This window comes from Gossypium raimondii, chromosome 11 (assembly GCF_025698545.1).
Source record: "Gossypium raimondii isolate GPD5lz chromosome 11, ASM2569854v1, whole genome shotgun sequence".
Classification (NCBI taxonomy): domain Eukaryota; kingdom Viridiplantae; phylum Streptophyta; class Magnoliopsida; order Malvales; family Malvaceae; genus Gossypium; species Gossypium raimondii.
In genome coordinates this window covers 3,279,911-3,293,973 of record NC_068575.1, presented here as the reverse complement: position 1 = coordinate 3,293,973, position 14,063 = coordinate 3,279,911, and the positions used below count along the sequence as shown (strand labels likewise).

The following is a 14,063-nucleotide window of genomic DNA, read 5'->3' as shown; positions in this document are numbered from 1 at the left end:
GATAGTTGGGTGTAGATTTGACATCTTTGGAGAGTTGGTCATTTCTTCCTCATTCTTAAACGTATTTATAGGCGGTTCTTGTGTAGGATGATGTTAATGTGTTGAACCTACCATTTAATCATTATTACGGAATGTGTGGGGTAGATATTTTCAATAATAGTCAATCATGACTTGATCGTATACAATAGTTGAACTCACGTGGCATTTGATAACTAACAATATTATGTTTCTCATGGAAGCCCAAAGAAGCATGCAAAGGCCGGGTTTTGGCTAACCTTCTCTCCTCCATCGTAGCATGTTGAGCTCTTTGAGGCATCTTGGTATGGCATGATCATTAGAAGCCGGCAAGAGCTTCTTTGCAGTGATGTCTAGGCTCTTTTCACCTCAGGAATAAACGGGAAATAATTGAATTTCAATCATCGGTGGCAGTATAAACGGCACTCGTTCAGTCTTTCTAGTTGGCATTGAATGATACCACTCAATGTCTCGTACTGGAAAATGTTTGCTTTAGAACCCCATTGTTTACTGATTGCAGCATTTTTTTTTGAGGAACTCATATTTCTTCAAATATCCGGAGAGCATATTAACCTTAACTCATATGGCGTTTGTGCAAGGCTTTCGGGTGTTATTGGTACTGAAAAATACATGAATAAACAATAGCCTATTCTCCTTCCTGTAAATTTGTTCTGGAACATTTAGCCCCTTTGAGTGCTCAAATGTATCTCTCTTCAGTTGTGATACTTACGCTATTAATTTATACACCATTCGAATCTATTTCTTATCATTTTATTATTGAGCATGAACAGAAATCCGCTACTAAAATTGTACCAGCAATGATATTTTTTACTTGACCAAAAACATTTCTGCATTTCACAAACGATGAACATAAAAAGAAACTGTAGACGATACCAATTTCTGCTCATAAGTCGTAGATAGATGATACTACAAATACATTCTGATCAATTTTGTATAACCAATCCATTGATAAAACCGAATGCTGATGCTAACAAAATTTTGAAGAGAAAATAGCTGACTAAAATCCATTTTTGGCAGCCAACGCGAAACTATTTTAGTCAATAATGATTTGATTTAACTTGTAGAACAAGAATCTTGAGATATCATTCCCTCCACATATCTGCAAATTCATCAGGCTCCAAAGGATTAGATAGCTCGTGCATTTTCCGCCTTGTCTTAGCTTTGACTTTCTTAGCATACTTCCCGGCTTTCTGCCTTTTCTCCAATGCTCGGATCTGAAAGAGAAAATGTGGCAAATTATTAAAATTTGTAGAGGAATGCGAGTCTATATAACAACACTGTTTCCGACACATATTAGGACTAGGACAAAGGTAAAGGAGTATAATCCTCGAACCTGGTTTGGTGAGACATAGAAAGGATTCTCATATAGCGTTGGACCTCCAAAGCTACCGGCGAATATCTTAATAGGATTCAAACAAAATCTTGGACCAACCTATACAGAGCCAGTATCTAGCATTAAATTACAATCACAGTACTACAAAATCATAATTTATTCTTATATATATATTATAATAAAGCACATATCACTGCATAGTGCATACCTCAACAAGGGTCATTTTATCAAGTCCCCCTCTAACCATTTTGTCTGATTCATTGTGAGGAACAGATATCTGCATTAGGAAACAGCGGTTTTAAGAGAAATTGAATATTAATTCATCCATAAACAAATAATAAAGGTGCAAATACATGAAGTCTGCATTACAAAACTGTGTTTCGGCAAATTGAAATGTTAATCCATTCATCAAAAAATAATGAAGATGAAAACATATAAAATCACAGAAGCTTATGCTGCTCATTTCATCAACCATTTTCCTCTGTAGGCTTTAAGACAAGCGGAATCATCTATCATTCACAATATAAGCCATACAATAGGAGAAACAGATTCCCAAGTCTCAAAGAACAGATATTAAAATAGACTCAATTATACTAAAGTAGTACCATAATTAAAATATATGAGATCTCAATTCAAGAATCCGTATGATGTCAAGGGGAGAATGTAGATAAGAGAACCACATAGGCATTTTACTAGAAAACTACAATAGTCCAGCCAAGTCAAGGTCCTCCACTTTAACCTAGACGATCTCAGCTAAGTTTTAAGGATGGAAATAACTAAGCTCTACAGCTCTTCCTGTTGATAACTCTTGTACTAGAGCAGCAATTCACATCCATTAGAGCAATCACCACTTAACATGTTTATGCTTCAATTGGCAGCTATAATGAGTTTATTACCAAACCAGTATCTGTAATGCCCATATAATGCAGAAAGAAAGACGGATAAATGAAATTTCTGATTCCAGTTTAAATCTTAAAACCTTCAAACTACTACTAAGAATTTAATCTATACTCCATACTTGTGCCATATATCTTGTATAGTTCACTGACCTGATAATTGCGGAACCATATGTGGTCATCAGCAATGGAGAAAACAAAGACGTGATCATGATAAGGCTTAGATTTCCTGTGCTCCTTTGGTGTCCCAAATATCTGAAAGAAAATAATAGAAAAGAAAGTGTCGGAGAACTTGCAAGTTGCGGTATATTTGAAGTAAAAAAATCTACTAAATCAGTAAACAGAATTGCAACACTCAGTGCACAGGTAGTTGTTAGAACATTATCTCAATGGCTTGAAAGAAAACAAAAGAGAATCATCTTAAAAAGCTGTTATACCAAACAATGTTCATACCGTTTCACAAGTCAAAATGCAATGGCATTCATAAAGGACATGTCTGATTAGAGGAACAGTCTATGTAAATTGTATAAAAACATCTATTGTTCATATCAAATATCATTTGCAAGAAACAGCATTTACAATGCAACAGTTTGAAAGACGTGGGAGAGAACTCAAATGAGTTCATTCAAAGAGTGAGAAGTACATGTTTCATCTAAATGTGAGAAATATGACCAGAAAAAGAGCATTTATTTAAAAGGAGGAAAAACCACATCAAGGTACCTGTATGATCATCTCTTTCAGAAGCTTCCAATGAGCATCTTTCTCAAAATTGCTCGAGAAGGTCAACAAAGGACGTGAACCTTTCAAATGATTTCCAGTGAGCTTCAGTTCTTCCATTGTGTGAACTGAAATGCACAAAAGGAACTTCATTAAGCCACAAGAAACAAGAAGAATCATCATACCCTAATACTAACTAAACAACATCTTCATTTCATAGGGACCAAATCATAATAATGCATTTTAAGAAATTAAATGAGAAATATTACCAGCGTTAACCAAAAATTTCACAGATGGACCATTGGGACACCTTGCCATCCACAGGTAAAGATCTTGATGTTTCCTACACTGGCAAAAACAAGAGAAGTGTTTATAAACTTTGAACATTTTGAGCATAAAATTCTGAAGTGAAACAAAATAAAACCACCTTAATTTTAGATTAAAAAAGTCTTAAGTGACTACCATGTCCAAAAGTTACATATGACCCAAGGTTTACATAATTCTATGCATTTCAGTGAACCAAACCGAGCAAACTCATCAAATTTCATATTTTATCATGGAAAGTGCATTAAAAGCAACAAAGCTTAAATATTTACCTCAAAAAACAGAGCAGAAGAACAACCCCTCAACTCAATAAGCTCATTCAAGGTAGCCCCTTTACTACTCCTTGATTCAACCTTGTTATCCTTCTTACAATGAGGCAAAAGTGAAACCATATTCAACATCAAATGCCTATACCTACAAAACCCAAAACCATAAAAAAAAAAAAGACTTTAAAACCCATATAAGAAAAACAAAGTCAACCACACATCTAAGCAAAGAAAATAACATTCTTCATCCAACCAACCAAACCTGTAATTGATGCGTCGTGAACAAGTCACCATAACTTTTTCCTTGTTTCTAAAAACTTGGGGAGGATCCGTATTGGACTCAGTTTGTTGCTGAACTTCTTCCTTGTCTTTCCAACCGAAAAGTGACCTTTTGGGTCTCTCTGGAGCTGCTTCATCTTTCTTTTTCGGTTCAGCTGTCTGGGTTTCGCTGTGCTTCCGTTTCTTCCCCATTGTTTTAACAAAAGATGGAATTCAAAGGGTAGGGGTTTTTTTAGGGTTTTTTTGCTGCTGAAACTGATACTAAAGATTTTGTCTTTGATAAACCCTAGCTAAAACCTCATTCCTGGGCTTGTCCAGGAGTTTATAGAGATGGGCTCCCTTGGGTTCTCATTGAATCTAGATTGGGCTGGAAAATGGACTTTACTAAAATTTTCTTCTCACATTTTTATACTGCAAAAATTAAATAAAAAAAGGGTGAAATAATATTTTGGGATCTTCCAATACTTAATAATATGGTTTATTTAATTATAATTTTAAAATTAAGTACATTTAAAAATAAATTATTTTTTTAATAATTATTGTGGCGCATAATTTATTTTTAAGTAAAAACAAATTTAAAATAAAAGTTAGGAATTTAAGGGTTTTTTTGTAATTAGGAATTTAGAATTTTTATAACCATTTAGGCATTTTTAAGTAAAAATAATTTATCTTAATTCTTAAACATGAAGATAAATACACTTCAACTTACTCAAATTTATGTCATTTCTATACTAACAACAATGTCGATACTAATAAAACTAAGACTCGATTGCAAGAAATTTAAATTTTAAATCCATTGAATAAAGTATTTATACGTATTATTTATTCCTCCCGCATCTATTAACCAATGATTGTACTATAACTAATAACATCTCATCATGAACGCCATACACAATTTCAACCAATTTCAAGGTTTTTAGGTTAAGTCAACGGTTAAACCAATCAAGTTCCTGGTTCACTATTTCAATCGACTTGTCAAGTTCAATTAAATAAATCATTAAAAATCATAAAAGAAAATATTAAAATCTTGACTCAACTGTTTTTTTGTCTATTACAACCAATCCGTACTATTTTTATAATAATAAAAATATAATTTCATCAATTTAATAACCTCTATATTTATAATTTTTAAAAGATTAAAATAAAATTTTATCATTTGTAGGGGACCCAGTGCAATTTTAACTTTATTAATTTAAAATTATAAAAATTATAAAAAGCCTAAATTTTAGGGGGCCAGTCCCCTGCCCCAATCAACCAATTCAATACCCTTCTTCGAATCAATACCTCGACCAATTCCCTATCTGACCGGCCAGTCTGGTTTCGGTTCAAACAGCCTTGACCAAGGCCAAAAGTATAAGATTAGCGTAAACATTCAAGCAAATAAATAAAGGTTACATCCAGTTTCCTGAAAATCCTAAATCAGTTCAAAAACAGAAAACCAACACATCATAAACACGGCAATCTTTCATCATTACTAGTTATCAGTCCCTGCTTGCTATATTAGGCAATATCTTTGGATACAACATGTTTCCCTTGCATTGCAATAAAAAGTAACCCAACCCAAGGTTTAGCTCAATGGTCCATGCAATGACCTTTAAAAGGTATCAACATTTACAATCTCTCCAAGATACCGTCTCTTTTTTACCCAAAAAGAAAACCAACCAAATACAGAATTCCCTCTTTAATTTATATGCTAAAATTGATTTAAAGAGGCTGTTCAAGATTAGCAAGACCGTTTGTGCCATTTCAAATGGATGTCACAAAACTGCCTAGGGATGACTCAGTACAACCACGAGTCTATTCTAACTAAAACAAAACATGCAGTGCAGTGCACTGCAGTGCAGTGCAGACATATGATAAAAGACCATATTGAATGCCTGTTCCTTGATGAAAAGGCAAATTTATGCTTCAACGGTTTGAACATCCGCTGCGTTCCCAATACCCCTGTAAGAAATCAGAATAAAAGTGTCATTGAAGTAATGAAGAGAATATATCGTTCCAGGAATTGGCATTCGGAAACAAACACACTGTCTTGGTTTTCTACTAACATGAAAGCATAAGTACAACAGCCCATTCCTACATGAAAAAAACAAGGGGTTTATATTTGTAATCTTCAAAGAACAGACATGCCCGAGTTTGTATATACGGGCATGCTTACATGTGTGCGCATGTGTGAGCATGCCTGATAAAAAAGTACTTTTGATCTTTAAGATTGCAGCATAGATAGATTGACAGGCTTAAATACATGTAATACATGGTACATATCAAGCAGATATGCTACAAGGAACATACAAATGTCTTGCCTGCACAATAGGATGCGCATGAAAATATAACAAAGTTTACTCCATAACCTCTGAATAAGAAGTTAGAACAAGCGGATCCAAAGGTTAAAGTTTTCCCTTATTTCTATAGCTTTTCATTTAGGCTTTATCCAAGGCCAATAGCATTAATCTCAATGGAGATCCACACCCACAAATTTGTTGCACAAATACCTCACAAGGACGGGTTTCAGGTTTTACACATATATCAAAGCAGACTCTTACAATTTCCCGATGTGAGATAGACGGCTTAATTTGAAGTTGCTAAAGTATTTAATCAATTAAGCTAACGTAAAGGGAGTTATGCACGAATCTCTTTTGCAAGCATGAATTTGAGATACATAGAGAGGCAAAACTTAGTAAATATCAAGTTCATATAAACCATCACTTAAGACAGCTATGAAAATAAGAGGTGAATGCACTTACCAGTCCTATGTGATTTCACACTCTCCCTCACTTGATTCGTCAGAATCACTTGAATCTATAGCATGAATTGCATCACTCACACTGCGGACATCAACCGCTTTGTCGAGTAACACTAGGCTCTCCACGTAACTACCAACATATAACAATTCCGCCCCAACCTCAACTCCATGAGGCTCCATCTGTTGGCAGTTCAAATCAAGTGAAGCCATCTCTCCATCATCCACTTGCAATAAGACTTCCCCATTCTTCCTAAATCCCAATACCCTTGGGAACCATCCACTTTGGTCAATCAAATGTAATGCTAACACCTTAGTCCATGACTCAACCACACCATACTCCTTCATGACCCACAATTCAAACAACTCACCATCTTCCCAATCTCTTTTAAGCACTGCAATGGAAGATTCCCCATATCTCATAGTTGATAAATCCATAGGACACAACCAAACTAAAGTTTCTGGCAAACTTATCTCAAGAAACTCCTCACTACTTAAATCAAACCCCAAAATTGCATTACTGAATCCACCATTTTTCCCTCTCTGATACCCTAACCAATGGAGTGCCCCATTAACAAAAGTGGATGAAATCCCTGCTTCAACAGCATACTTAGGTGAAGCGGGAGTAACCCTTTTCCAACAATTTTCATTAAGTGAAAACAAATAGGGTTCAATCAACGTCTCACCTTTTTCAACCCCAACTATAAGTAGCTTATAATCATTGGTTCTCGAATCAAACCCAAACCCAAAATTTAAACGTACATCATCAGTATAGCAGCAAATATTTGGTTGAGGCAATGTAATGTATTTTTGAATGGAAGGGTTCCAAAAAATGAAATTCAAAACATCTTGTGGTAAAAAAGTAAGACAAACTAACCCATGGCAAGAACCAACCACTGCAGAACAAGACAAACACCCAAAAACAGGGAATTGAAGCTGCTTGAACTCATCAAAGTCATCATTATCATAATGTAAAAAGTAGTTTTCTTTGCCCTTTTTAAAGCACCTAAGGAGGATGAAAGGAGTGTTGTTGGGTTCTGAAAGTGAAGCTTGTAAATGGGTTGAAATGAAAGACGGGTTGCAAATGAGACTGTTCCAGGTCTTACAAACTGACCTGCATTTCACCAATGACTTTATTGGGAGCCTTTTAAGGATTTCAAGGATCACTTCTGCAGGCAAATAATCAGACATCTTTTTCTCTTTTGCTCAGTTTTTGAAGAAATGAAATCGACATGTATAAAAGGGGAAGAAGAAGAAGAAGAAGAGACTAATAATTGCTTTATTAATGACAACCATAATATTTTAAGATTTTTTTTTTACTTTTCTTCTGTTATCTAAAAACTTTCACTTTACTTTATGAGATAAGATAAGGGTGGGTTACATTGAAACAAAATTAAAGTAAAAAATATCGTTACAAAACTAAATTAAATATTAATTGACCTTCTCAATCAAATAGTTTAATTCATTGATGTTGAAGTCATCATCTTTAGTTATAAATGTATATTAAATAAAATTTATTTTTAGAAAAATAAAATATTTTAATTATTACATGATAATGATGCCATGACTATATACAAAATTATTTTGAATTTGGTTAAAATTTTATTATTAATCATTATATTTTGTGTAAATTGCTTAATTAATATTTATATTTTAATTTGATTATTTTTATTTTTGGTATTTTCGAGTTGTTTAATTTTAGTTTTTGGTTTTTATATTTTGAAATTTTAGTCCTGAATATACAATAATAATAAAACTTATTTAGTTAAATTATGTTATTATTTTTATATTATGCGTAAAGATATTCTTCAATTAGGTTATTCTTAGTTGCTAAGTTTTTCATATTTTAAAATATTAGTTTTTGTGTAAACCATAATTACTAAATCTATTAACTATTTGTTTTAGGAATAATGTGTGGCTTAACATTATACATATAATAATATGTTTGGCACATCAAATTTTGAAAATAATAAAATTTAACTCAATTAATTTAATAGCTATCATATTATCAGAATTAAAATCTTAAAAACATAAAGATTAAAAATCACCAAATTAAGTACACAACTTATATATATAGTATATTTTAACCATCAGATCTTATTCGGAAAATGATATCGAATTTGTGATAAATATTAAATAACAAATATTATTTATATTTTTCATTTTGAGAGTAGAATCTATTTGGGTCTAATTATATCTTTAAAAAAAATAAAAAATTTATGACCAAAATCCAGTGCAAAGTAGCTTCTAGGAAAAGGGGGGTGTGGCCGGTGCAGTAGCACCACGTCACATGGAATTCACACTTTGGTCTTTATTGACCCAAACATCTTTAATTATAAAGTTGTTAAAAGTTTTGAAATTGCCAGGGAGATTCGGAAATCTGCCTCATTCTTCAAGATAATCTGATAACTTTAGATACTATATCTATATAATGAAAGTAACATGAGACTTCTGTGAGAAAATTTCTTAACTTTTGTTGACTTTTCTTTAATACTCTTTTTTACGAAGTTTCTGTGCATCTTTGCTAACATTATCTTGAATTTTAGACTAATAATCAATTAATTCATGCATAAAAATATTGCCTAAATATGTGGCTTGAAGAAAGTAAAATCTTAGCTTCAAATTTGTCCTCCATCCAGTCCATTCTTCTTGTATTTGTGAAGGGATAAAGTGGATGAATGTAAAGAATTCTTAAGAAGAAACAATGGATGCAAGTTTAGAACTAATGCTTGTTAATAAAGCTTCAGTGAATTGATTTAAAAAGTAAAAGTGGTTTTAATAATTTACAACAAAAATTCATATTAAAAAGAGTAAATACCTTCAACTCAAACTGCAGCAAGAACTCCAAAAATGACCTTTACAGCTTATAGAATAGCCTTACCACTTAAATTTTGAGAATGATACATGGACTTCAAAATTTATGGAGATGACCCTTTCTGAAGAAGTTCTTTAGCTTTCACTTGGCAATACAAGGCGATCTCGACCTTCAACTAGCTTTGCAGATTTGATGATATCTCCAGTTTTTATTTGTGGTAGAATCTCTCTTCCAGCAGTTATATATCTGTATGTTGAAGTTAAATTCATATGAAAAGTCTAGCCAACAATTAGCTCATACATAGATGTATCTAATCCAAAGGATAAAATGACATTACCCGAAAACGGAAAATTGACCTTCTTCAAACGATATGCCTCCCAAACCAGACTATAAACAAGTAAAATCATCATCATACAGCTTTAACCAGATAACTGGAAGATATATTGGACAGGCAAGGGTGAGCAGATGGTAGAAGTAGACTATTTTACCAGTATATCTGTGTTTGGTCCATATTCAGTTATGGCTACCGCAGTTTCATCATTTAAATATATGGAAAAACCTTTTTTTTAAAACTTCATAATACTTGTGATGGAAACATAGCCATATTTGACACTCACACCAAGTTTGGGTAACATAGGAAGCAGATAGTAAGCATTGAATTAGATGGAGCTTTGAAGTATACTTACATTCCTTTTATCGTATAGATAGAAGAAAAATTGATATGGTGACGAGTATTCCTCAGAGACTTCACTGTGTGCCATAGCAACAGCTCCATAAACAGATAGGGGAAGAACCGGCAATTCGCCATCCTACCAGGAGAAATAAAAGAATGAGACTATGAACACTAAACTGGAAAATGGTATAGCTGCAATTTCTGGACATATGTAAAAAATCAGCTATGGAGTCATACCTGAACACTTAAGGTTGTTTTGTACAAAGGCTCAAACTGTCCCGATGGCATTATTTCTAGGGGAACACTGTAACCATTCTTTCCAGTATCGTTTTCAGAGATGATAGCTTGATTAATACAGCTCAGCTTTGTTCCATCATATGCTCCATCTGTCACCTGAAGAATTATAACTAATTCTTAGGAGCGTATGTGTGGTTCAATCACCTTAAATTGCTATTGTTCACAGATATTGCAGCATTTTTAACCAATTCGCATACAGAAAACTAGCATGGTTTTAATCAGAAAGATCAAAGCACAAACCGATTCATCTACTAAGATAGTAAGATTTCAGCCTTGCTACGTTTATCATTAACAAATAGATATAGCTCAACCAATTAAGGCTCTGCTCCAACTATTAGGGTTGATTAGGTCAAGCATTTGCTTTTATGAGGGTATAGTCATGTTATCATCCGTCAATGGACAGCAATAGTGAAGACACTAACAACATGTCATTAAACTTATAGCATAGACCTAATTGAATTTATTTTAAAATGTAAAATGATATAGCAATAAAAACCGATGTCAAAAAAAAGAAGCTTAACTACCTTACCAGTTTTGCAAAATTTCCGGTGGTTAGTGGTGCTGAATATCCATCCAAAACAACCTGAATTGATAGAAGATAATCAGTTAACTGTAAATTTGTAAAGCGTCATTCAATTTAGCTCTGTTATTGTTTGCAACACCCCCAACCCGTCACAAAAGATGGTATAGTAAGCAGATTTAGAGCAATTGTCATGATTTTGTTTGTCTCAGCAGTATTCAATGTCGTTCTGAGGCCTGAGCTCCAAATAACGTGTTAGGTGACAATCAGAGATGTAGCAAGACAGTTGCTATCGACATGTGATAGAGTCTTAAGGTGATAGACGCAAAAGGAGAAATTTATAAAACTGTCAGGTTCAACATACCTGAATTGTGGCAGTCTTTCTGAGTTCACCACCAGCTTCTGGGGAAAATGACGAACCATCTCCTTTCTCAATAGTAAGTTCAACAATTGCTCTCCCTGTTAGCCTAGAGACCATAACTAACACCATTTAAAATAAAAAAAAGTAGAGACAAAACCGGTTTAAACTTAAAGCCTACTAATCACAAATGCAATCATGCAAGCCAAACGGGCACTGAATGAAAAATTGTTACCATAGAGCAAATGAATTGTAAAAATATATAAACAGCAGTCAAATAGTAGAGAAAACGGCTAGATATTAAAAAGATAATAGAATTGCATGTAAGTATGTTTGTGGAAAAGAAAATGGGGAAAACTATGTTGCATGCTTCAAAATAGGTAAACCAAAAGTAGATTAACAAAATAAATTGCATTAACCAATCAATTTAAAACATTTGAATATAACAACCCTCAGTAAAACATTGAAATTCTGACTTTGGCTGTAGAAGACTGACCTTGGATATTTCAAGTACTGCTCAGGTAACAAAAAGGACAACCCCGGGGCCTATTCCACAATAATAAGTTGTGATGTTACTATACTTGTACTATTTTAACAACTAAACCTAACACATACAATCAACAAAATTTCTGCATATAAAATCAGCAGCTATAACACAAGTAAAGGAAGCCAATCAATATTTTGATCCTTCAAATATCTTATAGAAAATCATGAATCAGAATACGCACAAAGTATAACTAGGGAATAGTAGTATAGTACTTACCTGCAACAACTCCAATTCAGCAACGGTATCTAGTGAAGATGCAAGGCCAACAGATACTCTATCTGGATCCTGATCCTTGATAGATTTTAGGAGTGCTTCCAATCCACCCTAGTAAACCAAGGAATATCACAATCAGTCCATGAGGTCTCTCTGCAAATGAATGAATCCATTCATCAGGGAAAAGTCCTCCCTACCAAAGCATAATATACATAACTGAGCCCCGGAAGCATAGGTTAACCCATATAAAATTTTTTGCTTGAGCATTTTGGTGTGACAAAAAGCAATCTAAGGAAAAAAGCAATCCATTTTCAGATATTAGGATAATTTTTTTCTGGCTACAAACCAGGTTTTATCCAGCCATGTAACCTTGCAATCATATCCAAGTGAACATTTAGCTCAACAAAGGGACAAATGATGTTGGTGTCGAAGAAACTTGGAGCAAAGTTTAGCCATTGACTTCAAGAATCAAATTATATTCAAATGGGTGAGGGTCAAATTAAATATCTGATACTGTATTTAAAATTCTCATCACATTCTTTTTCTTCCTTTGGTGAACCAAAAAGTAGTTTGTAGTTATTCTTGCTGGAATGTGATCTCAAGGAGACAAAAGAAGATAAAAACTATCGAGTGTCTCATTTAAGTTAAGATGATTCTTTTCTTTCACGGTACCTTCCCATCAACAAGAGATGAGTAAAGAGTTGAACCCTTCTCCCTTAGATCTGCTGGTATACTTGCCAAAATAGAATCCTTTCCATCTACAGCTATCTGAAATTAATCAAAGAGATATAAAATCAAAAGACAATAAGGAAAACCATATGCATATACTTAAAGGAACAAGATATTGACATGGGAAAACAACATAGAATGAACAAAGATGAATTCAAATATGAGTGAGCTCCAATGGTATGAGTTCCTTAACTTCTTTAAATTGTGTACAAAAGGAACTACTAGGTACCTTTAGAGCTTTCTTGACATTACCCTCCATAGTTCCATAAGGCTTTCTTTGTGGAATCCTCAGCAGGTAGGAAATATCTTCCAAAGAATCCTATAAGCAAAAGAAAGATGGTAAAAAAAGGCTGATTAGCATCTAACCATACACAATATGTGAATTCAATTATCAGTTTAAAACCTGTATAGCCTTCATGTTTGTATTTGCTGGGATAGCCCTTCTTAAAGCAAGCTCCCCTGTCCTTGGAAGCTTTGTTTCAGGAGAGTAAAGCACAGCATTTGCAGGTGAAATAGACCAGAAGTCCCAACCAGCTAAAGGTAATGGAGAGGTAATTTCGGCTAAAATAAGTATCACAGCAATCACATTCTCAAGTTTCATCGTTCCATTAATCAAATTTGACAAGTTGAAACTTGTAGGAATATTTCGGCATTGTGACTTATCCTGCATCACTAAATGCACTTTTAGAATGTAGGGAAAAGCTTGAAAACAGGATTGGGTTTGAAAAAGAATCACAAAGATTAATGACTAAGAACTAGTAAACTGCTTGGATAATTTTAGTTCGTTAATACGGAATCATCAATGATTCATCCTAACTTCAAAAAAGATCATGTAGCATATGGCTAGTCATAGGCATAAATCATGGTCTATCTAAATTGTTCTGAATTGAGATGAAATTAAGAAGTACCATGTCACTGAACACAGACTGAAAACATCAAACCCACAAATTATATAAAGGTAAATTCAACAAGAATTCAAGGTAAAACCCCAACCTTGATAAAGGCTTCTTTAGAAGCCTTGCATTGAACTTTAAGCTGAAAGGGTCTTGCATTCTCTTGACTACGAGCTTGACTGAATCGAAAAGCGAAATGGGTCGATAAAAAATGGCGCTTTGGAGTTGAAGGAGTGAAAGAAAGAGTAATGGAAGAGGATAAAGGAAACGCCATTGCAAAGAAAAAGGGGAAAAAAAAGTAGAAGGCTGGTCGTTACAGAAAGGAAAGATGGGAGAGGTTTTGGCGCGCCTCATCTAGAAATGTGATTACGTGGAAGCTGTTGATTGGATGTTTTGGGCTTTGGCAGATGAAGTTAAGGACGTGTTT

General features: G+C 33.8%; 3 protein-coding genes across 5 annotated transcripts; all 3 read right to left on the bottom strand.

Moving 5' to 3' along the window:
- Window positions 1-886: 886 nt before the first annotated feature.
- On the bottom strand, window positions 887-4,125 carry LOC105761248 (ribosome biogenesis protein BRX1 homolog 1). Its single transcript, XM_012579005.2, has 8 exons — window positions 3,835-4,125; window positions 3,579-3,720; window positions 3,252-3,330; window positions 2,986-3,110; window positions 2,419-2,520; window positions 1,578-1,646; window positions 1,370-1,468; window positions 887-1,250 (listed from the first exon to the last, which is right to left on the bottom strand). The coding sequence occupies exons 1-8, from the start codon at window positions 4,041-4,043 to the stop codon at window positions 1,119-1,121; spliced, it is 957 nt and encodes a 318-aa protein (XP_012434459.1). The 5' UTR covers window positions 4,044-4,125; the 3' UTR covers window positions 887-1,118.
- Window positions 4,126-5,297: 1,172 nt separating this feature from the next.
- Window positions 5,298-7,874, bottom strand: LOC105761245 (F-box/kelch-repeat protein At3g23880). Its single transcript, XM_012578998.2, has 2 exons — window positions 6,596-7,874; window positions 5,298-5,795 (listed from the first exon to the last, which is right to left on the bottom strand). The coding sequence occupies exon 1, from the start codon at window positions 7,780-7,782 to the stop codon at window positions 6,601-6,603; it is 1,182 nt and encodes a 393-aa protein (XP_012434452.1). The 5' UTR covers window positions 7,783-7,874; the 3' UTR covers window positions 5,298-5,795; window positions 6,596-6,600.
- A 1,432-nt stretch (window positions 7,875-9,306) lies between these two features.
- On the bottom strand, window positions 9,307-13,963 carry LOC105761244 (peptidyl-prolyl cis-trans isomerase CYP37, chloroplastic). 3 transcript variants are annotated; one of them, XM_012578995.2, is made up of 12 exons: window positions 13,737-13,962; window positions 13,147-13,407; window positions 12,973-13,062; window positions 12,687-12,782; window positions 12,018-12,125; window positions 11,751-11,800; window positions 11,261-11,363; window positions 10,906-10,959; window positions 10,317-10,472; window positions 10,093-10,215; window positions 9,744-9,793; window positions 9,307-9,652 (listed from the first exon to the last, which is right to left on the bottom strand). In XM_012578995.2, exons 1-12 carry the CDS (start codon window positions 13,908-13,910, stop codon window positions 9,541-9,543), a joined length of 1,377 nt encoding a protein of 458 aa, XP_012434449.1. In that variant the 5' UTR covers window positions 13,911-13,962; the 3' UTR covers window positions 9,307-9,540. The 3 variants fall into 3 exon arrangements, with proteins under 3 accessions (XP_012434449.1, XP_052480480.1, XP_012434450.1); XM_052624520.1 differs by having other exon boundaries at window positions 13,147-13,415; window positions 13,737-13,880; XM_012578996.2 differs by lacking the exon at window positions 9,307-9,652 and having other exon boundaries at window positions 9,751-9,837; window positions 13,737-13,963.
- Window positions 13,964-14,063: the final 100 nt, after the last annotated feature.